Genomic DNA, 26,907 nt, shown 5'->3' with positions numbered 1-26,907 from the left:
GTGAGGCGAAACCGAACGTCAGCTTTTCGTACAAGTTTTCGTACGAGTTTGCGAGCACGATTCCGTGCTCGCAGCGTGCTGATTGCTTGCCTGCTGGGTGACGTAAGCAGAACGTCGCCTCGAGGGGCGCGGCTTTGCACTCGCTGCAGCTTCCAGAAATTTCGGTTTCGTGCGCTCAAATAGCCGGAATTCGTCGTGCCGCATTTCCGCGTGCAATCGCATTTTTCGAGATCCGAAGGTTGATATGGCTTGTGTGTATATATATATATATATATATATATATATATATATATATATATATATATATATATATATATATATATATATATTGCAGCTGATGGTGGTCTGCTCCGGACTACTGTCGGTTGCACTTCGCTTCTCGAAGTGGCAGGACGTGTGTCAAGTGAGCTCCTAAACAACACTTTGCAATGTGGTGAACACCTTAAATCATGGATCCAGAACCTCAAAGATGTGCGACGTAATGCTAACGCATGTCTCTCGAATTTACGGCTAAGCCATCGCTGAATTTGCGAGTGCCAGTGCAATTGACCAATCGCCATGCAGAGCAGGCGCGGCAATTTCAAAGTGATGCCGCACGCCTTTTGCTTTCACATCATTTCTGGCGCTCGAAGACACTGCCGACGGTGAGACTGACATATCTGTGATTACATGAGCGTAATTCATTAATTTAACTTAACATATAAATTTACTGTTCGTTTGAGGCAAACACTTAATTGTGCACGCGCAGACAAGCCGTTATATTAACCGAATGTGCGTACAGTACGGGTTTTCAGTTTGCGAGAACGCTCAGACTCTAAGAGCTGACGCAGGAAAGAGCCCGTAGCAACCAATGATGTGTGAAAACGCGTTCTCCTTTACAGTTCAGCTGCACTTGATACGAAATCAAGATTTTTTAGAGCAGCTGGCCAAGTGACCTCTCAGGCCGGAACAACAAAGCGAAGAAATGATAGTCTTCTAGTTTGTAGTTTTGCAGGACGATGAGAAAATAGCATGGTTTCCAGATATGCACCAGTACAACTGGTTTATGCATAGGCAGAACAACTCGAAAACCGCACAAATACCGCGGTTTCTTGTGCACGACTCATGATTGTGGAAGTCCTGCACAAAGTCATGCGAAGTTGCAAAAATTTTTACAAAAGGGCGTTCACATCAATGCAGGATCCAGAGTCGGCTATGTTCAGCGACGGAGATATATAAAGCGACGAAAAATAGCGAATTTATGATTTTCCTGTGAGCCTCAAGTGGTTTCATTCTCTGTGTAACGGTAGCGGTGTCGTCACGTAGCCGCAAGCCCTGACTATTTAAAATATGCAACCTGTTGACATTACGCATGAAAGGCTTGCCTCTTAAACGAGCAAATGCGGTATTCAAAAGTTCTCAATTGAGTGAGTGTAACGCGAACAACTATATGGTGGCGATCAGCGACAGGACCCGCGCAGAATATAAGCCGCATACTTCACCGCATATAAGCCGCACAACGAGAACGCGTCCACCCGGCGGCCGTTATTTCCAGACGAGCGTCCTGTCAGGCGTTCGCGTTGAGCAACGCTATTTTCCCGCGAACAGCCAATGAGGTCGCGTAAGGGAAATTTGATGATGGCTTCTTCATTGCTGCCCCTAAACCTAACGCAATAATGACAGTCGGGAGGACGCAGGCTGCCGGCTCAGCTCCCAACCGTTACCTGCAGCGTCGGCCAACGTCGGGCGTATGCGACCGGCGCTAGGAACGTGATCGTCATGGCCCTAGGCAGCTGGAACCGGTGCGGCGGGCGGCCGCCAATCTTCGAGTACTATGTCACCGAGTTTCCGCTGCCTGAGGAAGGAAACTTCAGGGCGATATGCAAAGTCTGCAACACCTCCATCAGCGCGTCCCGCCGAGCCACATCGAACCTGATATCGCACATGAAGGCGAGTCCCTCTGATGCGTGCAACGTTTGCCGGCCTGCCGGCGCAGCGCGGTCGTTCCTCGCCCCGTAGTTCGGCTAGGGAGCGTCGTTAAACAGCCGCTTGTATAAATAATGACATCATGGTCTCCCCCGGCGTCTGGCGCGCGCACCAGACATCTGGCAAGCTAGGCACCCGCCTTATCGTTTCTGGTAAGGTCCTGCTGACAATCGCCTACGCCGAACGAGCGCGGATGAGTCGAGCAGTTGCGGTTGTTGACGTAAACACGGGAGTTCCTGCCTCTGCGACGCAGTAGCTGCCGCGGTGGTCTTAATTAATTGATGCACCTTTGTCTCTATGCGTCTCGAATTTTGTATTTTTCTCTCCTGTCGCGCCCAGCCGCACGCGTCGTAATAGTTTGATAGTTTACTGCAGTTCGCTCGTCGTTAGCGCAGGGAAGTTTCCTTTGCGCACGTTGCGGGGAAGGTCTTCACTGCCTCCCCGTTGTGGGTGGCGCTTGATGGTTCTTTGATCTTGGTAACTGCGGGGAGGCAAACCTGTAAACGCGAGAGCCCGCATGTCTAGAAGAGGCTGGATAGTAATGTCTTCAAGGAAAAGGCACGTATCTCAGGGACGCTTGTAGGTGCAGTTGCGATCGACAGGCAGGCGTGCCGCGACATTTGGTGCTCCAATCGATAGTATAGTTTTAATTAGTTTTGCCTAATTATCCTGTCTGCTGGCGCAGCGCAGCAAATACCGCGTTAATTACGGAGCGGCGTAATTGAATCCGGCGCATGCAATTCACCGATCCCCGCCGCCCTCACGCTGTAAAGAAAATTAATTTACCTCGCAGTTCTTTTTCTTCCGCTACCGTCGCTTTTCATTCTTTGATTGTGCTCTTGGATTATTAAAATAAGATCATTTGGTGTGAAAACTGCCACACAAATCATAGGTTGCAATCACCACTGTAGCCTAACTGCATGCATATGCATTTAGGGAGCTTAGAACATTGTGCATTTGAATATTATTGATATTCGTGGCACAACAGCGCAATTTCAAGTTTGATCAAAGTTTGGCTGATCAAGTCCCATTGCTACCCTTCAATCTCATATATAGCCGATGCTGTCAAACTACATAAATGTACTTTTAGGCAGCTCATACATTTTGTATTTGAGTACGACTTTTAGTTGCTTTCTGCTACGTAACACCCGCACAATTACAGTTTTTATCAAAGCTTGACTGATTCTTCTATCCCTTCTATAAGACTCCTAGGCCCATATGCAACCAATGTTCCAGTTTTTTTTTCAATCGGTGTGCGATTTTCCTGACCACCAGTATCTAGGCAGTCTGTGTGCACTGTTCATTTTCTATCATGCTACTATTACCGCCATGTGCTTGTATGCATTGTGCATGCATGCTGCTATTATCATCAAACCACAAGAAGGAAAATAACCAAGAGTGAAGGCAGTGTACCAGTGTTTATAATAGCAGATGTTTCAGCAAAGTGTCAAGGGGCTGTCAACAGGCAAACAGCCTATGCATCTTGAAATTACTTTCGATTTCTCAAACTACACTGCTGCACAGTCTTCCTTGCAGATTGTGTTTCCTCTATCTGATCTCCTGAAATTGTGAGTGTTGCTTAAATGTATGACAGCACCACTTGATGCACACAATCACAATGTTGTCAACATATCCAACTGCCTTCTTGCAGGGATTTGTGGGGTGCTGGGTCTTGTGCAGTGACAGCTGCCTCTTTCTGCTTGGCTGCAGCTGGTGCTGCTTTCAAGCACTATGTAGGAAAATGATTGTGTAGCACCATGTGGCTACACACACCTTAGAAAGGACGGTGCCTGCGACTCCACGGCTCAACATATGCTGTTCAGCATGTCTGATGTTGCATAGGATGCCTAACTTCCAGATGCATAGCTGCGCTCCAACCTGTGCATTCTATAGGTCACAGACACACACCTATACATCCAAAGAGGGAAGTAACCATAAACTTGTGAAATGCTCATATTAAGGAAATAACTGCAACAAATTCCCGATTCCAGATATCTTTTGCTGTATGGTGACTGCAACGTGTCATCCCAATCATATCATGGCAGGCAGAGAATTCATGTGAATGAATACTGAAACAATTTACACTATGAAATAAGCAATCGTTTGCCACGATTAGTCAACCTTTATGTACTAAAGCAAAAAAGAACACCAGATAAAGTTAATGTGCCATCTTTACAACTTCTTGTCATGCAGCGCAAGCACCCTGGTGTGTATCATGACAATGGCAGCGCTGGCCGGATGATGGACGTGGCTAGCGTGCCCCAGCTGATGGGCAGCAGCGGAAGCAGTCAGCTGGGCTCAGTGCAGCAATACGTAGATCAGCGGCAGCAGCAAGTGACAGATGCACTGGTCAGCCTGCTGGCAGGCAGCCTGCTTGATCCAGGCATTGTGGACACGCGTGAGTTCCGACGCCTGCTGAGCCTGCTCGACTCGAGCTACGAGCCACCAACGGCATCGCAGCTGGTCTACGGGCTGCTGCCTGGCCGCCGCTGGGGACTGCAACAGCGTGCCATGCTGCTGCTGGAGACAGCACAGAGTGTTGCCCTTACACAGGTTTGGAATAGTTGTTTCTCTTGTGACACTACGAATCTCTAGCACATGGTGATGATAGTGGTGATGGCGATGATTCATTGTACAAGGAATAAACCGACCATGCAGGATAGGCAACAAATAGATTGGTAATATGATTCACAAAAATTCTCCCTTTGTTTCTTCTTTTTAACAATGACCTGCTGTCTGGCATGTTTCTTAAAAAGTAAAACAGATATGCCATTGGTAAGTGTCATCTGGTGAAGGGCAAGTTGAGTAAGTTCATAATGCTGTGCTCCCGCACTGCTGTATTTATTTAATGGACAACTATGCACCAATTGTTGCAAGTATGAAGGCAATGTTGCACCATCAGACCTCACTTGAGACAACGTACCACTACCAGTGCAGCAACCTAGCTCACCACTTCTTTGGAACACTAGGAGTACCACAGGCGCCTACCACCATAGCTTAGACAACACAAATTCCATAGCTTCAGCGTGTATAAACATTAATTCTGGTGAATGTGAAAAGATGTTAGTAGGAACGCAGGTGAATGCCTTGATGCTAATGCATTACAAAGGGAGTAATAAGTATGTAAAGTACTTTGTTTCAGTGCACAAAAAAGTTTAATGGTAGGTGGAGGTTACTCTCAGGGTGGCACTATGACACAATACCACCTCGCAGATAGCTTTTGGCTGTAGTCCAAATATTGCAGCTTGCGAACACAATCAATCTATCATCAAGTCCCGCCATTCATTGTTAGAGTCGCACAAAGTGGCAATGAGCACTTGGCATCATTGTGAAAGTATTAAAAGGCTCATTTGAACTCTTACGCACCTATATTACGACAACCAATTAAATCATAACACAGTGTGCATGTGTGTTATAAAGCAGGCTGATAATGGTCTAGATGTCACATTTATTTTGGAAGTTGACCAAGTCATCGCAGTGTAGACGCCAAGAAGAATTTCTCTGACAATCGGCCCTTCTGCTCGTGCTTCACCAACTCCAGACACTGCACTTCCAAGTAGTTAAGCTCTGTTTGTGCTACCCTAATGGGGCATACGAAATTTCTCTTTATTACCTGCAGTTGAACTGAAAAGGTGCATTTAAAAAGCACAGGAAGCTTTTAAGCACTTATAGCATGGTCAAATTGGAACAAAGTTAGAATTACTTTCACATCAACGGTGTGCTCAACTTATTGTGCAAGTGCATGCTCATTTAATATGCAGCCCTTAAAGGGGCCCTGAACCACCTTTTATCGAAGTGGAGAAAGACATTTGCAGTGAAGATGGGCTATTTCAGAACCACTTTGCCGCAAGAAGTACTTCGATGTGTTCAGCAGAAGTGGAATTATCGGCAATCAAACACGACCTCAGCTGTGCTCCCCTTCGTCCTTCAATGCCTTGCACTGCGAAGGCTACAGCGGAGACGTCACCGCGGCGCGCAGTTCAAATTTCCAATTTGGTGCCTATGCCGCGCTAAATGCAAGGCAAACGCGGCTGTCCTCAGAGAGCCGCAGTGCACTTAGCCACTGGACTCGTGATGGCACCTCGCGGCGGCTGCGGTGTAGCCGAGCACAGCAACCAATAGCAGCCGTGTTCTGGAATGTGTTTTATGACGAAATAGAGCACACAGAAAGGAGCGAGGATCATGTGGAATTTTCGAAATGAGAGCGTTTGAGAAAAAGGTGACTTCGCGCTCCACTTGCGAGCTCGACGAACCACGTACAACAGCAGAACTTGGCTGAGATGTTCACAACAGCGTATGTTACCCACGGACTATGTTATTTCACCAAGCCCAAGGGGTCGTTCAGGGCCCCCTTTAAGTGCCCGTTCCTGTGTTGTGCATCGGCATCCTCAGCGTAACCTAGCAAATGAGCACTGTGAAGGATGAAACAGCGAACATGGAGAACAGCAGGAGATGAAAGACGACAAAAGCGAAAAGACGAAAGCGAGAGTGTGAGATGAAAAGCGTAGTGTCGCGCAAAACGGGCTCTGTGGCGACAACCACTACAAGGTAGCACCAGAGTAGTGCATCGTCCTTTGTTTACCTATGATGCCATTAATAAGACATGCAGCGAGCGCTGCATGAGCAGAGCTCTGTCCGCGGCTGCTGCTGTGAATCGCACCGCACTTCACTCCATTTGCAGTGTGCCACCAAGACAGATTGACCATGCCATCCAAGCTACAAGCTACTCATAATGTTTTCTTCCTAATATAAACCATGTACCTATATAATCACAATGTAAAATATTTACATGCATAATCTTTTCACGTATAGAGCTGCACTCAAATTTCACATTAGGGAGTACAGTAATTGTCGGCGAATTTTTTGCTAAAATGAGCATAAGAGAAAAGTAGGGGTATGCAAATAGTAATCTTTCAAAGCATGTCAAATAGCAATAGCAGTTGCATTGAATTTCATTCAAGAATTAAGGGGCCCCTCACTAGGTCTGGCCATTTTGAGCTGACAACCGCAGTGCATGCAATGCGCACAGACAATCGTGTCTGCTAAGTATTATATCCCTAAGCGTTGCGGAAAGAGTTTAATTTTAAACCAAGTGCCGCTTGCCCTTCTCGTGGGCGCCGCACTTCCAGCTGGAGAATCTACGTATATCACGCAAGTGCATCTGTGTGCAAGGCAGTGCTGTGACTTTACTCATAGTGACTTTGAGAATGATTGAAGGCAACATCAGTTATTTGTTTAATCTGTTGCTTCAGTAGATGAATTAAAGTTTAGAGAAATAATAAAACACTCAACCCAAATGTCTGCATGTGTTTGTTTTACTTCGAGAAGAAAGACGATTAACCGAGGAGCCTGATATTTATTAATCATGAGAAGCTAACAAAGACACCAAGGAAACAAAGGGAAAATTACTTGTACTTACTAATTGAATTAAAGAAATGATAAATTAATGGCAATGAAAGTAGATGAAAAAACAACTTGCCGCAGGTGCGGGACGATCCCGTTACTTCGCATTGCGCATGCGATGCCCTAACCACATAATACCCAAGAAAGTGGATGGGGAAACCCCGCCGTAGTAGCTCAGTTGGTTAGAGCATCGCACACGTAATGCGAAGACGTGGGATCGTTCCCCACCTGCAGCTAGTTGTTTCTTCATCCACTTTCATTGCCATTAATGTATCATTACCTTAAATCATTTAGTAATTACAAGTAATTTCCCCTATGTTTCCTTATTGTCTTTGTTTGTTGGCTTCTCATGATTTGTTTTACTTCATACTGTAGCAAGATAGATGTACTTCCGTTTCGTCTTATTGTTCCCACGTCATGCAGTCGCATGCACAGAGAGAGAAACTGTGTCAATTTCTACTGTGTTCCAGTGCAGCAATCATGCTCTTTGATCCTTTCACACCTGCCTCATTGCTCGTGGTTGTGGCACTGATGAGGTGTTCTCATGCAGAGCGCACAAAATCGTCCGCTGTGCAAAACAAGACAAACGCAACAGCTCCTGCATGTGAGACCTTCACGGGAAGTTCACCACTCATCAAAAATGCATGAGAGAGAGAGAGAAAAGAAGGCAAAGCTTGTGACGTAGCCATCACGTGATCCTTCGGCTCCGGTTTGGGGAAAGCAGGGAAAGAATTTCGCTTGCATAGGCTAGATGGGGCAAGTGGAGAGAGTGTCTGTGTTGGTGGTGGCGCTCGCCTCCTGAAATCATGGGCTTGTGCCTCTTCGAAAGTTTCTTGTCTCTGCTATCAATGAATTAATTTAAAAAAATTATTGTCTTAGAACGTTCCTTAGAGGGCATGTTACAACTTCCAGCATATAACCAAAATTTCCTATGTGGCCTGGTGAAGGGCCCTTTAAGGGCTAAATGTTTGGAATTCTGAATGAGGAACTTGTAAGAAAACAATCCTCGTGGAAACAATGTTTCTTAACATCTATGCAGGCGCATGTAAGATATGTGGCAATGTTTATTGTGCAAAAGGGAATGAAAGTGTGCAAGTATGTTATACTGATGGCAGTTCTCTTTTCTCCGTGCACCTCTCTCAGGATGTCTGGCTCGGATCCACATCCTGCGTGAGTGTGTCGGCACACTTCATCCTCAACTGGCGTCTGCGCACCGTGTTCCTGGCCGGCCGCTACTTTGTGGACGCTGACCCTGCCGAGAGCGTGCAGCAGCTGATGGCCGAAGCACTGGCGCAGTACGGGCTGGGCGAGAAAGTGGCGCATGCGGCTGTGTACGCTGCGGCAGGTGTGGTCCGCAGCTTTCAGACGTGCCTCCCTGGTTTCTCGGCCTGCGAAGAAGGTGCTGCTTTGCCAGGGTCAGCAGGGACTCTGCCAGGGGCCAGCGACGGGGACTGGAGGCCTCTGCCAGGCAACTTGCTGAATCTGGACTCTAAGGACCTTGGGCCACTCTTTGTGGAAGGTTTGGGGTGCTTTGCAGAAGCACTGCAGTCTTGCGTGGCTGATGGCCTACTAGACGACCTTCACCTTGAGGCAGCGGTCAACAAGGTTGGTGGGCTGCAGACGTAGCCTTATTAAATTTTGACTGAGTGCACCTCTCCGCCACCCCTCCCTGCACATTTATTTAGTTATCCAGAAATATACCTTTATGTGAGCCGATGCCATCTTTTATTGTGCAGAATATGAAGATGGTGACAGATCATATCCTTGCAAAACATATATTGAGCTGGATTCACACTACAGACGTGATTGCAAACGGATCAGTCACAAGACATATGACGCACATTGGATCACTTCACAGCCATACTCTGTTTCAGTAGTTCCTTGCAGCGCAGTGGAAGCTACAGGCTTCTTCGGCCAATCAGGGAGACAAACAAATCAAATGTGCCCTTCCACACCCTGTTGTCTGCTAGCGGCGAGCACTGCAGCGCAGGTGGTGGCAGCATCTACTAAAATTGCAAATGCACAGCGAGATCAGTTGTGATAGTAGCGGTAGAAAATTTGTTCCATATTTGCTCCGACGTCGTAAAGGCGTGCCTCTTGAAGATATTTCAAAATACGGAGGAGGAGGAGGGTTGAAGGGACTAGCATAGAGTTAAGAAGGAGCACTCGGCCATTGTGTTGCCCCGGATGGTGGCGCCATCTCTTGATCCTTCTTGTAATATGAACTTGTACACGGTGCACTCGCTGACATCAGTAAGTGCAGCTGTTTTCTTAATCAGAGTTCATGCAGGTTTACGGCACTTTTTCTACACTGTTATATGCATGTTCAGCACCAACTTATTCATTCCTTTTGAGTAAAAGAGCAGCTTGGAACAATACCACACAAGCAAGTTGGTGGGTGCCATTTTCCAAAGGACAGAGCACTGACCAGGGGGGAGTCCTCTGCGATGTTGTGGCTGTGCCGACTACACATATAAATTTGGCTACTGTCAAATCATGTAATTGCTTGTACTTTTTAAATGCAAATTAATGTCTGTATGGCAGCGTAGCATGATTTTTGTTCTCTACGCATTTTCACTTGAACTATAGAACTCCATCTTCAGTATCATAGAGCCTCAATAACTATTTTATTAAAGAATGAAGCAAAACCGCGCAATAAACTGCCCTGCAGCCTGTAGAAAAGCTTCAAGGTGAACGCCTGCCAACAAGACCACTTGTCAAGGCCATTTAGTCGTGTAACAGGTCACTCGTGTACTTTAGTTGGCTACTGGCGTGGCAAGTAGCGGCCGCAATGCTAACTTTTCTAGAGGGAGCTACCATATTTATCAATTTCAATTAATAACTGGCTCATTCTTTTTTTAAATCCTTGAATTTAAGCCAACCACAGGGTTTCGAATGTCATCATTTGAAAAAAAAATAAACTATCAGCCTAGATTCTAATAAATACATTGTTTAATACATTTACTGGTGGAACCCAGCATTGTACTGATACTGCAAGCATGTGCAAGCCTACCATGTCACTTTTTTTTTCCATCGTAGCTTTCATTCTATAGCATATCTTTAAATAGAGAAGCAGTCACAATGCTCAGTTCAGTTTGCTTACTTTAGATTTCACACCTGCTCCTACACTAATTGCTAAAGCCCAGCTGCAATGTGGCTCTTTTGCAGTACCAGTTCTTAATGCCATGGAATTTCATGTACTGCAATGTTTATATCTCTTGAATTCATACACGTTTCCAGGTCAGTGGACTTGTTGAGTTGGCTCGAGGCCTGCCACAAGGGACTCTGGATTCAGTCCGCCAAGCGGTCGAGTCTGGCTGCTCCACTTGGCACGGACAGCTGCGGGTGGTTCGCGCCACTGCCGGGTCGCCCCTTGAGGTCTTGCAGGGAGCCGCACCTGCCCTGGGCTTCACACCTGATGACCTTGAAACTCTCCGGGAACTCTCCGAGCTCATGGAGCCTTTCGAAGAAGCCTTCCACCTCAGCCGTGGCGAAGGCCGTATCACAGCAAGTTACGTGGTGCCTTGCATCCGTGGGCTGCGTGCCCACCTCGAAGCAGCTCGGCCTTTCCGGCTGGTGTCGGCCGCAAGCCGCCTTGCCGCAGCCCTCACCACTCACCTATCCAAGTTCGAAGGGAGTGAGACCTTCGCACTGTGCTCCATGCTAGACCCACGATTCAAGCTTCGCTGGTGTGCACAGGAGGGGGAAGAGCGGCAGAGGTTCACAGCACTGCTGAGCACCAAAATCCAGGAGGCAGACGGTGACCGAGACACGACGTCGCCACCTGAGTGCGACGAGCCCCCGTGCGAGCGCCGCCAGAGCAAGTTGTTTCGCTACATGAGCCCAGGGGGAGGGTCCTCTGCCGAGGGTCCTCAGCACCAAGCTGCTCCCCAGTGCTGGGAGGTGAGCAGCTACCTGGCTACGCCGTGCTTGCCTGAGACGGGGTGCCCCCTTGACTTTTGGCGCCAACACCAGGGTCAGTACCCAAAGTTGGCCCAGCTGGCCTGCCGGCTCCTGAGTGTGCCTGCCACGGCGGCGCACATCCTCCGCATGTGCCGTGTGGGCGGCAAGGTAGCCAACCCTGCCGATTTTCGGCTTAACGGGGTCACATTCGAAAATCTCATGTTTGTTAAATGTAACCAGGGTCTCAGGTAGTTAGACCCATCATTGCTTTTTGAGTGCGCCATTGTTTAATCCAATGCATGCCAAGTATCCCAGTGGTGTCCAGCATCCATTTTATTAACTGCAGCCCAAGATCCAGTCATTGCTTCACAGTCCACTTGGTCTGCTTTCATTTAGGTGCTGAGCAAATGGGAGTAATTGAGCTTTGTCAACTGCGTAAGCCCAGTGGTTGGGCTTCATATGCAAGATAGAGGTGAAGGTTGTTTGTTTGTCACTGGGAAATGTGTTTTTATAGAATGCTGTGACACACCTGCGAGATTTTAAGAAGTGCAGCGTTTTGTCCCTTGTCTTTCAATGGGGCATTAAACTGAGGACTCCACATGTTACAAAGCTGCGTTTACAATGTGGTTAATTGGCCTGAACACACAATGTTACCAGAGCCTTCTGTGTCAGGTCCTGTGAGTTTTTCTAGGTGTCTTGGCAGTGCTGAAGTTTCTTTTCCCCAGCCATTTTATCCGACAGGAAATGACGTTGCTAATAACACTTTACTAGACAGCAGTATATGGCTCATCCAACGCTTATAATTTGTCTGATAGCATACCTGTATGCCTATGGCCTGGCCGCTATCACCTCTTCTAGTTTCTCATCTAGCAAGTCTTGAATTTTCCTACTCCTCCATGGTGTCTGGGCTTTCCTCACCAGTGCAACATGTATCTGGCACACTGGTATCTTTTGCAACTGTCACGCTTGATCCTTGTTTGTGGGCCCTATTCTTACCACTCGCAACCTGCGCCGAGTAGTAGCCATACACTGCTGTCGCAGTAAGTGTTGTAAGCAAGTAGCAAAGGAACTACTACACCGGGTGACAAACCAAGAATCGAGTACAAGCGCCTCCCACAAAATCGCACTATGCTTAATCGTTTATGCTTTTCCACACCAAAATATAGCTCACAAAAGACGCCAACGTTGGAAATACCGCATCTTCCGGAACAGTCTTCACCCAGTGTATAGCACATAAAAAAGCATAAAGGCATAAAGCATAAAGGCATGAAAAGGCCAAATTGGCCTTTTCAGGCCAATTTGAGCCAAATAAGAAGTTTATTTAGATAATCTGTGTCGCTGCATAGTCTGCAGGGACGAACTTCAACTGAAAATTGGATTTTTAGCTTGTCTGCAACCAGTATTGGGGGTGAGGACATGCCGTGGTGCTTGAAGGACTTGTAAAGTTGGATCACGTGTTGGAGTGTCTGATTCATTGCAATAGCTTTTTTTTTGCACCATACGACCGTAGAATTTCGGCTGGCCATACCAGCTTTGTGCAGCAGTGCTTGTTCTGTGTGAGAATGTCCGGTGTGTCTCTATGCTAGTTAGGGCCAGATTTTGCTCTACGTACTATTGCAGAAATAGAAAGCACGGTAGCTGCTACACAAGCTCTACGGTTGTTAAAACCCGGCTACAAACTTTAAAGTGTGCACGCACATGTACAAAATAGGAAATCCAACTTGCAAGTGCGAAGCAGTCGAATACGTCAAGCCAGATACACGTGTGCAACTAATGCAGCCAGTCATGCATGTGGCACAACATATCTCGTAAATTTACAGCCCTTAGTCGATTTGAACATGTCAAGGAATCTCGTAGATGTTCAGGATTTATTAGTATGCTTTATTTTGTTTTTTTTTACTTTCTCACAGAAAGCATGTGCACTCGCATCTATTGCAGTGTTCATGCTCTTTGGCCGTCTGCATGCCATGAAATGTGGCTCCATTGTTTGCATAACTCAGCGCTGCAAGTATCTTCATCATTATCATTATCGGACTGCATATAGGAGTCAAATCTAAAACCTGTCAGACTCACTCTCATCGGGACTGTCGGGACGAAACAAGTCAAGAATGTCAAATTGTCAAGCTCACAAATCCAAGCACTCAAAGGTAGCCACTTCCAGTATTGCTGGCAGCATTGATGGTGTTGATAAACTTTATTGAAAGGGGAAAGGGTAAAGAGGGACGTGGCTGAGGATTAGGGCTCAAGTAAGGCCCTGGGCCTGCTTGCAGTCATTCGCATATCACAAGCTGCCAATACGAACTGGAAAATCAGCTTGTGCATATCGACGATCATTGCGGAGCCGCTTTCGCTATATGATTTGACATGGATGAACTTGCAGGTGCAGGCTGGCCTCGTTTTCTTCAATGCACCTCCGATCTTTAAAAAAACATATTGTATAGCCTGCACTCATACATAGTCCTCACCCCCCACAAAATTTCAACTTTTATAAACTTGTATAGTCCGGAAAATACGGTAGTTCACCTCTGAGCTAAGGTAACTGGCTGCTGCAGCTACACAAATTTTCCTTGAGCTGGACAGTGGTGTATCTGCCATTGCATTTTTAGGTTGCCTGTGACCTTTTTTTCATAGGCATGCACATGGGACCGCACTCTTTTATTTAATGCTAAGTTTCTATGTGCACCGTATGACGGCATTTCATTGCTAATCACCCTTTGCGCTTTTCATGATTGCTATTTCATCATCATTGACGCTCTCTCTTGACAGTCAACAAGAGGGTACAAGTAGAGTCGCAAAGAGAAGTGACTGTAGCGACTGATGTTTGCTAAGGTTTCCTGGACTTCCAGAGAGATAGACAGGTCTCCTTCGTTAATTGTGTCTGTATTTAGGCTTCTGTGAATATTGTGTTATGGCTTTTACTTTGAAGAGGTGAGATGGGAGATGACCTGGTGAAAGAATCTCAAGTGCCACAAGCTTTTGCAGTGATGCGACAAGCACAGTGCTGTTATGAGCTTCCCTTATGAAACCGATGCCAAAGGCAACTGATGCAAGAAACAGAATGCATTCAATAGTACTGTGAAACGTGAAGGTTGCACCTTTTTATGCATGCAGCCTTTTCCGATGGCCAGTATTCAAGCCACATAGTGTGTGGTGTGCCATGTGGCACTCTTGTACATAGACAAATGTCGAGGACTCTGCTGCCCAGAAGACGTGTTGTGCTTCAGTCTTATGACAGCCACCAGGAAAATAACTTGATATACGAGTGTTTGTCGAGTGACAGCATGAATGAGTAAGATAAAATGCATTTGTGTCACCAACCTGTAATTTTTTGTGACCAGGGAGCATTGCCCTGACTTACTCCACTGACAAAAACAAAAATAAGATATCCTGGACCTGGTCCTTGTGCAACACTATAACATACCTCTATCAAATGCACATTTCAAGGACCATTGAAACCAAGGATGATAGAAATGTGCTTGGTCCATTAAAACCATTAGTGAGCTCGTGCAACGTAGCTGCTAGAGCTAATGGATTTTGCTACTCATTGGTTTCGGTGCCTTCTGGAGGTGTGCAGGTGATGGGAACACAGGAGTAGGCTGCCAGGTGGCTGTTGTCTGACTGCAGTTGTTAGACGGTATCAAAGATGCATCTCTTACTATTATCATGGCGTTTATCACATCCTGTACATAACACATCAGTACACGCATTGATCATCTCCAAGAAACTCTTTGAATGCACAGGTGTGCCATTTTTAAAATGAATTCTGTTGCTTGACCCCTTCAATCTGTGTGTGTGTGGTGTGACCGTGGTAGCGCATTGTGGAGCTGTACCAGCCTCTTTTTCTTCTAGCATCTCCAAATATATGTCAACTGTCTCTGAGAGATTTTAGTCTAGATGAATCGCTTTGCAACTAAAATCTATTTGCGGGATAGCCATGGAAAGCAAAGAAGGAAGCCTTGCCTGTTCAAAAGTGTTACCTGTCACTGCATGTGGGCTGCATCTATAGTTCCTCATAGCGCTTTCCATGATATGTCGGGTTCACTTCCTTTCCCTTCAGCAATTTGTGTTCCTGTTGTGTGCTTCCTCTGTCGAAATGTAAACACTATACATATATGCATTTCTCTCACTTGATAGATAAAAGGTGAGCATGCCAACTGTATAACACATTGTGTTTCATACCTTCTGTCTTTAGGGAATGGCTTGCTTCTTTGAAAAGCCAGGGGTCTCGAGATAAGGAAGCACTGGTACTCATTAGAGGCACAGGCTTCATTTTACAGCAGACTTCTGCACTCAGTATTGATTCCTGCCTCCATTTAGTTTGATTGCGAGTGTGTGAAGGCCAATTCCAGAGGGAGGCAGTACACTTGGCAGGGTTAAGGGGGGAGGGGGGCTAGGCACGAACATGTTTCCATTGCAGTTGGCCTTTCAAATTCAGAGCAGTACCGCAAGGTTGCCCATAAAGGTGGATGACACAGCACAAATCTACACTCCTGTTTCTATGCATGAGCTGAAAAGAAATTTGCCTTTCATGAATTACATTAAATTTCTTTAAAATTTACTGTTTTGAGAATACCCCTCTTTTTCCTTGATTTGTTTATGCCCGCATAGCTCTCACTCACTTGTTCAGAACAGTAAAAAAAAATGATCGCTTGTACTATTTTCTATTTTCTGAAAGAAAAAACTTTACTCCTAAGCAAAAGGAAGTAGCCTGATGCATCGGCTCTGAGCTCTGCAAGCTAGCTGCATTCACGCTAGAAAAACTAGTGCGCCGAGATTCATAGTCTCAGCCACCTGTGGTTGATGTCGACCTGTGCTTTTGTTTCCTATTACGACGCCCAAAAATAAGAACGACAGAAATGCCAAGAGTGGAAGGGAGGTACAAAAGACCCTTTGGATCCTCAGGACAAGTGCAATAATGCAGAACAAATGCCTGCACATGCCTGTGTAGATTGCATTTGATGGCAAAGAAAGGCAAACTAAACAGCAACTATTATTTGCCTTGACGCCTTGACAGGGAAAGAAAGTTTCGTTGTAGCCAGGACATTTTTAGAAATTCTTGGCGCCCTGATTTATCTTGCAAGGATTTCTTTTTTCTCTCAATCTTGCTCCAGTGGCTCCAGCAGTTGGCTGTTCTGTAGAGTCGCCTTGAGGTGTTTCGTCACCCATTTGCAGAAAACTCTCGCTGTTGACGCTGTGTCCACACAGGTGGCACGCATTTCAGTGGCAGCAAAATGCTAAATTAGGTGTCCAGTGTGATTGAGGGGTGTGACATTCTTTATACTGACACTGCGTCAAGGAGTCTACCCTCAACCAGTGCTCATTAACTTTCTTTTTGATCAAGATGACCGATTCCACCCATTTAAGCAGATTCTGGGATAATGACTTTCAACAGGTTACCTGTCAGATTCTTTGTGTACTTGTTTCGTTGTGAAGCCCTCCTTTAATATCCTGAATGCCTTGTTGGATGCCCTGGATGCCCTCTTTCTTTGAATGTCATTCCTCCTGTGTTCGAGGTGGTACCAAAGATATGAAAATGCCATTGCTTTGGCAGTAGTGCTTCAAGTGTGGATTTTTGCTGCCTTGTTGTTAGCTATATAAGATGGTTCTGAGCTGCAGGTTTTGTTGATATCAATTGCACTTAGGTCCAAATGCTAGGTGAACAGAGTGGTAGACAAGCATATCTTTAGTATACCAAGGTGAGAGTAAGAATATGTTATATTTTGTGGCAAGGTGCAAGCTTCTATGTGGTGGCAGCTAGCAAAGGAAGAGCAATATTGAGTGCAGAGGTTTAACTAGAATGGGAAAATTTTGCCAAGGAAGCAGAGACAACAAAATGGGAACATTCAAACAGAGATGCACACAAAAGAAAACTTGTGTTAAACAACACGGATTTGTTTTCAAACAAAAGGTCTGACTAGCAAATGCCTTGTGACTAGCACAACTTGTGATGGTTCTACTCTGTCCTTAATGTCTTGTATGGATTCTGCATTACAAAAACTACCATCTCATAAACCCTTCTTGATCATTGTGTCATGTACACTGCTGTTTTGTGTGTGTGACTCGTGACTGCCATCAGTGTAATTTGACAAAACAGCCAGTTTTGCTGCAAATGTTTACGTAGGAAGCAGTTTCAGTCAACCCCATTTTCAGCATAAGCGCTGACAATAATCAGCAGTCCCAGTGCTTAAAATGAGCAGGAAACAGAAATTCAAATTTTGTGAATACATTACAACAGTAAACCACAGGTTCTTGCTGTACATATTTGTTTTGGCCAAAGATGTAATCTTTTCCTCTCTTAGTTCAATTATTCATTGCATTAAGTTGGTTTGTTTAATCAACATACAACACGAAGAGAAGCAGAAAGGAAGTCCTTCGTGCTGTATATGCAGTAGCACTTATTTGCATCCTCCCACAACTTGGTTTCCACTTAAGCTAGTGACTGTGCATTGGCATCCACTGCTAATGACAAACATAATGTTTTAAAACTGTCTGCTACGAGCAGGACTAATATTTAGTATATCTCATTTTAAGGCATGGCCACTGGGTTTGCCCTTTCACAAATCACTTGCATTGCTACCTAACTAATCAATGTTTTTTTCTGTAATTTCTCACGCAACTGAACTGTCATACATGTGAGTTGCAGACATGCCTAGTTCTGCATAAATTTCACTATGCCAGAGAATGTGTCCTTCACTTGAATTGAGATTGAAAGTCATAGGCGTGATGCTTGTACAGTCTACACTTCTCATCACATACTTGGCCTTTTCTTTTTTGATAATTGCAAGGGACAACTGTAAAGGGTCTGTGTACAGTTCATATTTCTTTACACTTTCTCAGTGAGCCATTTGGACTTGTATCATACGTGATCATTTGTGGTTTCACAGTGGGCTTGGTTAAGTTCAGCAAGCACTGCATGGTGCTGCTGTCACATTTCATTCTCAGAGAAGCATTTCATGAACCATCAAGTTTTCTTTTAATGTGTTCATCCTGATTTGCATACCTATTGCCTACGTAATTGGCTGTGCGACCTGTAATACAGTGTGACTGCAGTTTAGAAGTACGACAACCTTTACTGTAATGCATGCATTGAGTGACATTACCCTAATTGTAAAGAAAGCTATTGCTTAAAAGTGAAGCTGCATTGCACCTTTGAAGCGCAGTTTAATTAATGCACTGCATTTATTTGTCGGTGTGTTTGACCTTGATTGATCACGCTTAATGCTCCCGCTGTTTTATCTGTGTGCTTTTTCCTTCTACATGTGTGTATGTCAGCAGGTGTTCAAGGAACACCAGTTTTATTTATTTATATTGTAAGCCATATACTCAGCACATGGTGATGACTAGCCTCTTGATTAGCAGCCCACAAGCCTTTTGTTGTGGGTTGCATGCGAGTTGTGTGCAGCTGAATAGTGTGTCTATTCCGAGCAGGCATTTGTGATCGAGTCCTTTGCTTTGCCAATGCACTTGAGTCTCTTGTACATTTTTTATATATACAACATGCAAAAGAGGACATGTCATTAGAGTCTGACTCTTGACAAATAAAAGAAGAAAATATTTGACTTCCAGTCTCCCTCAGTCTTGTAGTTTACGACATGTGTCTGGCACATTTGCATGCAATTTCTTTTGTTTTTTTCCAAGCCACCTCATCAAACTTTGCCACTATGCACAAGGCATAAAGGCTAAAGGTGCTCTTGACTGAGCTAGTGTCATTCATTTGCTATATTGCTTTCTTCAGTATAAAATTCAATGCTAAGATACATTTAATTAGACTTCTCGGCTAATTTGACCTGGTCAACGCCCATACATTCCTACTGGCCAAAAATTTCTTTTATTTCAATCCTGAAATAGGCCCTCATCGGATAAGTCAAATGGTCAGCGCACCTGAGAGTAGCCCCAATAGTGACACCAATATGTGGATTATACTGCCGCAGCATTCTATCACCAATGTTACTCATACCTTGTGTTACATTATTGACAAAGTTATTCCTCAGAATTTCAAGAATGACAGCCCACAAACAAACATCATGAGACACAACACCGACAACGCATGCCTTTTATGTTAAGTCTTCTCAGACTTAAATATCAAAAGTGTGAAACAATAACAGAAACCTGAAAATTATGTAATCTCTCTGGCACGGCTGTGCACTACCTCTGGGATCGGCCCATGTAAAAGGCTGCGTTTTTACCGGAGAGCTTGCTTTCCTGCATAGCATTCATCGGCAGTGTTTTCTAGTAAACATTTCAGCTACATAAGCTGCAGTTGCCAAGAAGCATGAGAAGCACTCGGGGATCTTTGAATGGTATCGCGTTTTACTCTTAAAGGCGGAGCTTAAGCGTTCTCTAAGCTTTTCTGCGTCCCAACATATCACTCCGTTGCGCACAAAAAGTCTTACCGAAGATCCCATTGTTGCTCCCCAATTTGAAACCCGCGCCAAAGCGGACGAGTTAACGTGATCACCACGTCACCTCCATCGGTACTGCTCTCTGTGAATCAGTGCTGACGTCACATGAGAGGTACCATACCAGTTTAAAGTAGGTAGCACCACTCCGATTTCTCACTCTCGTCATTTTCTCACTTTCGCTGCAAATGACGAATTCATTATTACAGAAGCGTAATCCTTTAATCTAGCTCTACATATTATTTTCCTTTGGCGACTTTCACACACTTTTTCACATTGGTAACATGGCTAATAAGGACCCACTTAAACTTCAATAGCGTCCCTGAGCTGTATTGAGATCTCGGAAGGATATATATGAATTTGTAAAGTGCTGAAAAACGCAGCCATAATGGGAAGACAGGACAAGCTTTGTTTTGAAGACGAGGTAGTCAGTTATATGGCACACAATAACATCATTATTTTTCATCATCTTCAAATTGAGAGTGATGACTTCTTCTGGTGGTGCTACTGTAAGACTGCGTAGAAAGTTAACATTGACTCATGCAGGTGAGAACGAGGTTTGCCGTGTACATGTAGCAATATATCTGACAACTAAAATTAGCCGCTTAAGTCATTCATATGGCCCTCGCGAATGCTGCAAACATGCAAGTGCAGAAAAAAATCTGCTGTACCAAAAAAATGCAAGCTCGCAAGCATGCTTTGTGAGTTTTGTTAGTTCCCATAGGCGAGATTTGACAATCACTTAAAGATAAGATTCACATTGCAGGGCACTTCACTACGATGTCTCTCATAGGTACGATCAATCAGTCAATTAAAATTTTGGTCTGCTCACAACTCAAGCTATATACTCGTGGTCATGGAGGAAGGAAAACAGGAAGGAGCATCGCCCAACCCGATTGAAGCCAAACCTGGTGGCCCAGCATGTGATCACCCATCTAAGTGCGCGGTTGCTTTTAGCGTTCCCGCTCTGCAGGCATAGCCATGGCAGGGCCGCCGAACAAGCGCGCACTGAATAAAAACTACTGACATATATCTACTGGGAACCAAGCGTCTCGGCCATAGGGTTTCTCACTACATTACCTAAAGGGAAATCTGGCGCTGCTGCGCTGTGGTATGCATGGGAATGCCGGTATATTGTGGATTCGGATTGGCACCGTTCTCGTAGAGACAGGACACCTTAAAGACGCGCTTGGCAAGTACCGTTCCGTCTGTCACGATGATTCATTTTCTACTAGAACAGCACGGTAAAAGCTGTTTTAGCTTTACTATTACGCGAAAACATGTTTTGTTCAACTATGAGAACTTGTTATTGTGCGTACGACTACATGTTACGTAAAAAGTATCAGCGGGCCGCTAAAGTTGGAAGACAGACGACAAGGTTCGCACTCGCTTTGAAACAGTTGGTCGTCTGTTCTTGCTTTTCTTCGCTTGGTCATGCATCGTGGGTGAGTAAAGATGTAATATGCGTGAATGGAAACATTTAATGAAGATTTTACTTTGAGAACGCGTTATTTGCGTAGCCATATCCACGTTTTAGATGAAGCCTCTTACAACACCAGCCAACACAAGCCTCGCAGACACATATACCGTCATTCCCATGACGGCACGGTGCCCCCTTAAGAAACTCCCATAGACGGTGGCGCCAGATTACCCTCTAGGTGTTATAGTGAGAAACTCTATGGTCTCGGCAAATCTCAATTCTTGCTCTGTGATCTCGACGCAAGAGGTCACGTGTTTGGCCACCACTGAGCAAATGTATTGGCTTCACGGAGCGTTTGCTTGCCAAGGATGGCTGGGTGACGTGATACTATCTCCTAACTTTTTTCATCCTCCATGCTCGTGGCCAAAGTCTACATATTCCTCGAGGCGTTTTCTGTCTACACGAAGGGAGAAGTGCTGAGTACTATACTTAGAAATAGTGAGCAGCGTTTTAATATTTTCTATTTTATTATTATTATTATTATTATTATTATTATTATTATTCGACAGCGTTCCGTAAGTTGTACACAAGAATTTGCTTTCGTCAACTCAAATACGTGTCGGTCATCTAGAATGGCATTTTTAGATCCAAATTGCAATATATGCCACAAGGCAATTAGCTGAAAGTTTAATTACTGAATTTCTGTTAATAAGTCGATTATGCATTTCAATTTCTTGTGCAAGTAATGTCCACCTCTTCAAGTATAGACCAGCTCATGGACTAGAATTGCGCTATCTGCCACAGACAATTCGTAAAAATTTTTTTAATTGCTCACTGAAACAACCGGTATATGGACCTGCTCTTGCTCCTTCAACGCCCCTTGCCGCCTTCGCTACGCTTCCGTTTGGAGCGGGCTCGCTCTCTGTCCTGCACTCTACTGTAATCTCCCTGGTGGAGAACCATGGTATCACGTAACGGGGGCTGTCCTGTGGCCTTGAGGCACCGGACGAGGCGATAACTAAAGATGTATCGCTTTCTCTCCCTCTCCAAAGGAAGCGTACACCTTTTCAACTGATGTCATAGTGTGCAGGCCTGCTATTCAGTGGGCGTTGCTCTACACAGAGAATGCATGCATGCATGCATGCATTTATTTATTTATTTATTTATTTATTTATTTATTTATTTATCAGCCACAGTTATTACACGTCGATGATGACTTGATGTCCTTGAACGCATCCTATGGGGAAGAAGGTGCCGCGCGCGCGGGGCGTAGAGGAAGGAAGGAAGGAAATCAACTCTATTCAAGGTCCTGCAGGCCACGAGAGCTTCGGGCTCTCATGGAGCGGGCGTCTCCCACGACGGAACCGGGAGGTTGAGTTTCCTGGCGGCGTCGTGGACCTGCTGGACGGCCCAGAGTTGGGGAGCGAGTTCTTCGCTCCGGATTGCTTCTTCAAGCTTGCGTTTGTCCGGTTCGGAGTTTATGTGATCTTTCGAGCACGGCCGTAGTAAATGATAGACGTTAAGGAGCGTATTACAATTGATGCAATAGGACTTGTCGTAGAGCTCAGGCATGTAGTGGTGCAGTCTGTTTTGCGTGGGGTAAACCAAGCGAATGCATTGCGTCATGCTCAGTTCACCGCTGACCCCCTTGCGGCGCTTCCGCTATTCGTCACTACAAAGCGACATTTACTTGTAGTACACCGCAGCGGCATTGCGACAGCATGCCGCGGGAAAATCGCAGTGAAGGAATGCAACGTTCGCGCATTATACTGAAGCAGCAAACTTTCAAGGCAGAAGAAGAAAAAGTAAAGCGGCGCCTACCGACGACACTTGTGCGGTTGCTCTCTTTTATACATTCCCGGTGAAAGAGCGGTCGAGACGTGAGCGTGGTGGCTGCAGCAGCTGCGCGCTGGCTGCAAGTTCGCGGCGCATTGAGCGACGACGTCCGCACCGCGAAGCGCCCATTGTCATGCGCTGAACAGTTGCGGTCGCATTTATGTGGTTTCGCCGACCTCATTCCCCCACCCCCGCAAGTATACTTCTCCGTTGGTCTTGGGTCTAGCGACTCGCGACTATAACGTGAAGCGGAGCACGAGGTCGTGGGTTCGATTGTGGTGCTCGGCGACTTCACTCCTATACGGCGCGCGGGGAGGGGAGGGGGTATTGAAAAAGAAAGCGCTCGTCTATTCAGATTTATGCGCACGTTAAAGCACCCCTGGAAGCCGAAATACACTTTTGCCACGAGCTATTACAAAGCCACAGAACACCTAGTCTCAAACCTTGTGCGCAGCTAGAACAAGTCTATCGCAACTGAGCACACTCGCGAGCGATCAGGCGGAAAATAAACAATCACATACCGCGCGCACCGGGGAGCCCTACATAGTCAGAAACAAGACAAGCCACCGCGTCAAAGTGTTTGCCAAATAAAGTACGAAGGGCGAAACACACTGATCCCGATTTAATTCATAATCGTGAAGTTCGGACAGCTTGGAATACATTTCTAGTGCCGCTTCTTAGTACAAGCACCGTACATACGCTGCTCGCGCCATTTATTTGTACAAGGCGTAATGAGCTCACAAAGCGCTTGCATATGTCTTCTGAAGCTGTGGCCAAAACTTCGTGTCGTTCACCCATGGTCATCGTCCACCGATATGCGCCGGAACTGAGGTTTGCTGAGCCGCACCGGACGTCATGCACATCCATTGCAAGGACGGAGGCAGCTGAGGCAAGCAATGGACGCGTCACCACGTGACCTTGCAAACATGGCGGCCACCACTGGATGCTGTCAAAATCCATGACGTCATGGTGAGCTGGTGAGGGAACTTCGGGACGAGGCCGCCACCAATCTGCGCCTTTCTTTTTCTCTCTCTTTTCTGGCTTAACAACTGTCCTCCCACGGTAATTAACAGTGGCCGTTTTGCTATTGCATACAAGCGTTATAAGTACTACTGCACTGATACGCACTAATGCAGTTTGCACATACGTGTGCACTAATACATTTTAAAGGAACAGTAAACCAGTTTACACTACGGCAGCATGTAATGGTAAAGTATTCTTTCAAAACTCTACATTCGTTGAATTCACTGTATAGACTGATTATAAGGAGACACAATGGAGGTCAAAGGCAGCGGCGTAAGATAATGGGACGTCGCGGATTCTGAATATTTTTTTTTTCATATTTGGGCTGCTGTGGCTCAAGAAATGTGCTGGAAACTTGCCGAGTTCAGTCTTCGGCTCTTTCGTAGTACATTGTAGTCCACGTTTGCCGATAATTACCTGGGCCGGAGCAGCCGCCGCCAGAGAATCCATGTGGCGTCACGACACGTCTTTCATTTCTTGCTCCTTTTTTGGCTTCACAAGCCTTTTATTACGGTAAGCGCGGCTTTCTTGGTATTATGGAAATGTAATTTACTTATACATAACTCAAACTATATTTAGAGCGTGATAATCACGCTGCATGAAATGACTTAAGCCAAACGCCGGTTGACGCCGTGGCTAAACTATGTCGCAAATATACTCTCTCTCTCTCTCTCTCTCTCTCTCTCTGTGTGTGTGTGTGTGTGTGTGTGTGTGTGTGTGTGTGTGTGTGTGTGTGTGTGTGTGTGTGTGTGTGTGTGTGTGTGTGTGTGTGTGTGTGTGTGTGTGTGTGTGTGTGTGTGTGTGTGTGTGTGTGTGTGTGTGTGTGTGTGTGTGTGTGTGTGTGTGTGTGTGTGTGTGTGTGTGTGTGTGTGTGTGTGTGTGTGTGTGTGTGTGTGTGTGTGTGTGTGTGTGTGTGTGTGTGTGTGTGTGTGTGTGTGTGTGTGTGTGTGTGTGTGTGTGTGTGTGTGTGTGTGTGTGTGTGTGTGTGTGTGTGTGTGTGTGTGTGTGTGTGTGTGTGTGTGTGTGTGTGTGTGTGTGTGTGTGTGTGTGTGTGTGTGTGTGTGTGTGTGTGTGTGTGTGTGTGTGTGTGTGTGTGTGTGTGTGTGTGTGTGTGTGTGTGTGTGTGTGTGTGTGTGTGTGTGTGTGTGTGTGTGTGTGTGTGTGTGTGTGTGTGTGTGTGTGTGTGTGTGTGTGTGTGTGTGTGTGTGTGTGTTTACTTGGGCCATATTGCAACGAAAGATATAGTGGAGAATGTCCACTGCAGCGCTCCGAACGACATTGCTCGGCTACAGCCATGGCATCCAATGATGGAGGCAGCAGGACGAAGAAAAACATCTCGAAGAGGAGGTGAACAAACATTTTCTTGTTGAAAATCAGCGGGCTCACACCACTCCAAAGGCACACACTGCTTCACTTAGCCAAGGTGGTCGTGCGTTAGGCAACATCTCGGAGTGCAGTAATGTGTGTGAGGTTTCAGCCCCCAAAATTTCTTTTCCAAGCTCCGCTCCAAATTTAGTGTCGACGAAAATTCACAGAGAGAACGGTTAGACCTACATGCAACATTAAATTAGTAGGAAATTATCAAAGTTGGGAGCTATACGGGCGCTGTAATGTAGAGCTATTCCGAACTGTTTGAATTCCATGTCTGCCATTGAACCTCCATGTTAGGCTAAAAATAAATTAAAAAACGTGCCACGCCCACCTCGTCTCTCTGTCACGCGACGTCACGACAGCCGCAAAAAGTCCCCATCCGATATGACGTATTCACGCTGATTATGCATGATTAGGCCGATCAAAAGATAGTTGTTTTTTTTATGATTCTACGCCTTTTTCGCCAAAAGCCCTCCCTTATTCTACATTTTTAGGATTGCACTCACTTCGCCTGTCTGTCATGTGACGCCACTAAACCGCGAAAACTGTCCACGTCAAAGTGACGTGTACGCACTAAAGTGGCATTAATATTATGCCGAGCAAAGGTGAAGTTTTTCTCGGAACAGCCGCAGGCTGCCCCGTTCCGAAAGGAATAGAAGATGGCTGCCCGCCGATCGCTATGGCACGTGCTGCTATACTCGAAGCTACCAGTGAGAATGTATTTGTTTGCATACAATAAAAAATATTGCGCGGTCGCATAACGTTGTCGAGTTCTTTCGGCTCATATGCGACATCGCTTCGCCAACTCTTCTTCGCCGAGGAGCCGTTTTAGAGGAATTTTTAACTCGCTATTTCACGCCGCCGCGATTTTCGACCAGCCACCGCAAGCTAAGCAAGGGGAAGCGGACCAGTCGCAGACGCCTGCACCACCCTCTTCATCCGGTTATCTGCTTTCACTGCGCTAGCTCGGCACCACCGAACCCTCTCCACTTCTTCACGCTAGTCGCCTCTTGTCAGCCAATTAGATAAGAAAAGCATGTCAAGGTAGCCAATGCTATTCACTTTGAAAGCAAACAAAAGTGATCTCCTATTAACACGAGGAAAGCGTTTGATTTGTGCTGCTCAAACAACGCAGCGGTTCACCGCCCGACGGTTGCATCAGCGGTTACGTAAATATTGACAATATTATGTCAAGAAAGTGTAATAAAATCAGAATGGAACAGTTTTACGTTACGCGGCCGCTGGGCAAGTTTTAAACGAATTCATTTGTCGCGGATGTTGGGCATACCAAGAGTGACGTACGATTCGTTGTGCCAAATTAGAAAACAGTCCGACTGTAATGACTGCGTATCGCATATCAGACGTTTTTATTTTACACAGAATTTCTTAAAATTTCGCATGGCCAACAGCACAATTGTACTTATCAAGCCGGATTAACTCGAAGAGGCGAACATTAATTCTACCATAATTCAAAATGCATAATCAAATAATCAGCAACATTTCACTAATAACGTTCTTAAATAATTACGGCACATATTGCAGCTTTCGAACTGTAGTCGGCCAGTTCGCAAGATGTGCTCACTTGAA

At 45.6% G+C, this 26,907-nt stretch overlaps 2 protein-coding genes and 1 non-coding gene across 5 annotated transcripts in view; 2 read left to right on the top strand and 1 right to left on the bottom strand.

The window, feature by feature from the left end:
• LOC139060106 (platelet binding protein GspB-like) overlaps positions 1–26,907 on the bottom strand; it is a 210,595-nt gene that overhangs the window by 165,736 nt on the left and 17,952 nt on the right. The gene's annotated exons all lie outside the window — the stretch shown is intronic.
• LOC139060105 (zinc finger BED domain-containing protein 4-like) lies at positions 1,378–18,830 on the top strand. Its single transcript, XM_070538932.1, has 4 exons — positions 1,378–1,929; positions 4,159–4,518; positions 8,512–8,973; positions 10,609–18,830. The coding sequence occupies exons 1-4, from the start codon at positions 1,759–1,761 to the stop codon at positions 11,521–11,523; spliced, it is 1,908 nt and encodes a 635-aa protein (XP_070395033.1). The 5' UTR covers positions 1,378–1,758; the 3' UTR covers positions 11,524–18,830.
• On the top strand, positions 7,532–7,604 carry TRNAT-CGU (transfer RNA threonine (anticodon CGU)). Its single transcript has one exon. It is a non-coding gene; the product is annotated as a tRNA-Thr (tRNA).

This window comes from Dermacentor albipictus, chromosome 5 (genome assembly GCF_038994185.2).
Source record: "Dermacentor albipictus isolate Rhodes 1998 colony chromosome 5, USDA_Dalb.pri_finalv2, whole genome shotgun sequence".
Classification (NCBI taxonomy): Eukaryota; Metazoa; Arthropoda; class Arachnida; order Ixodida; family Ixodidae; genus Dermacentor; species Dermacentor albipictus.
Note: the sequence above shows the minus strand (reverse complement) of the source record. Positions and strands in the feature narration are given on the sequence as shown.

Coding starts and splice junctions, on each gene's coding strand:
- LOC139060105 (XM_070538932.1), top strand. CDS start 1,759: ATGGCCCTAGGCAGCTGGAACCGGTGCGGCGGGCGGCCGCCAATCTTC. Junction 1,930..4,158: donor ACCTGATATCGCACATGAAG/GCGAGTCCCTCT, acceptor CTTGTCATGCAG/CGCAAGCACCCTGGTGTGTA. Junction 4,519..8,511: donor AGAGTGTTGCCCTTACACAG/GTTTGGAATAGT, acceptor CACCTCTCTCAG/GATGTCTGGCTCGGATCCAC.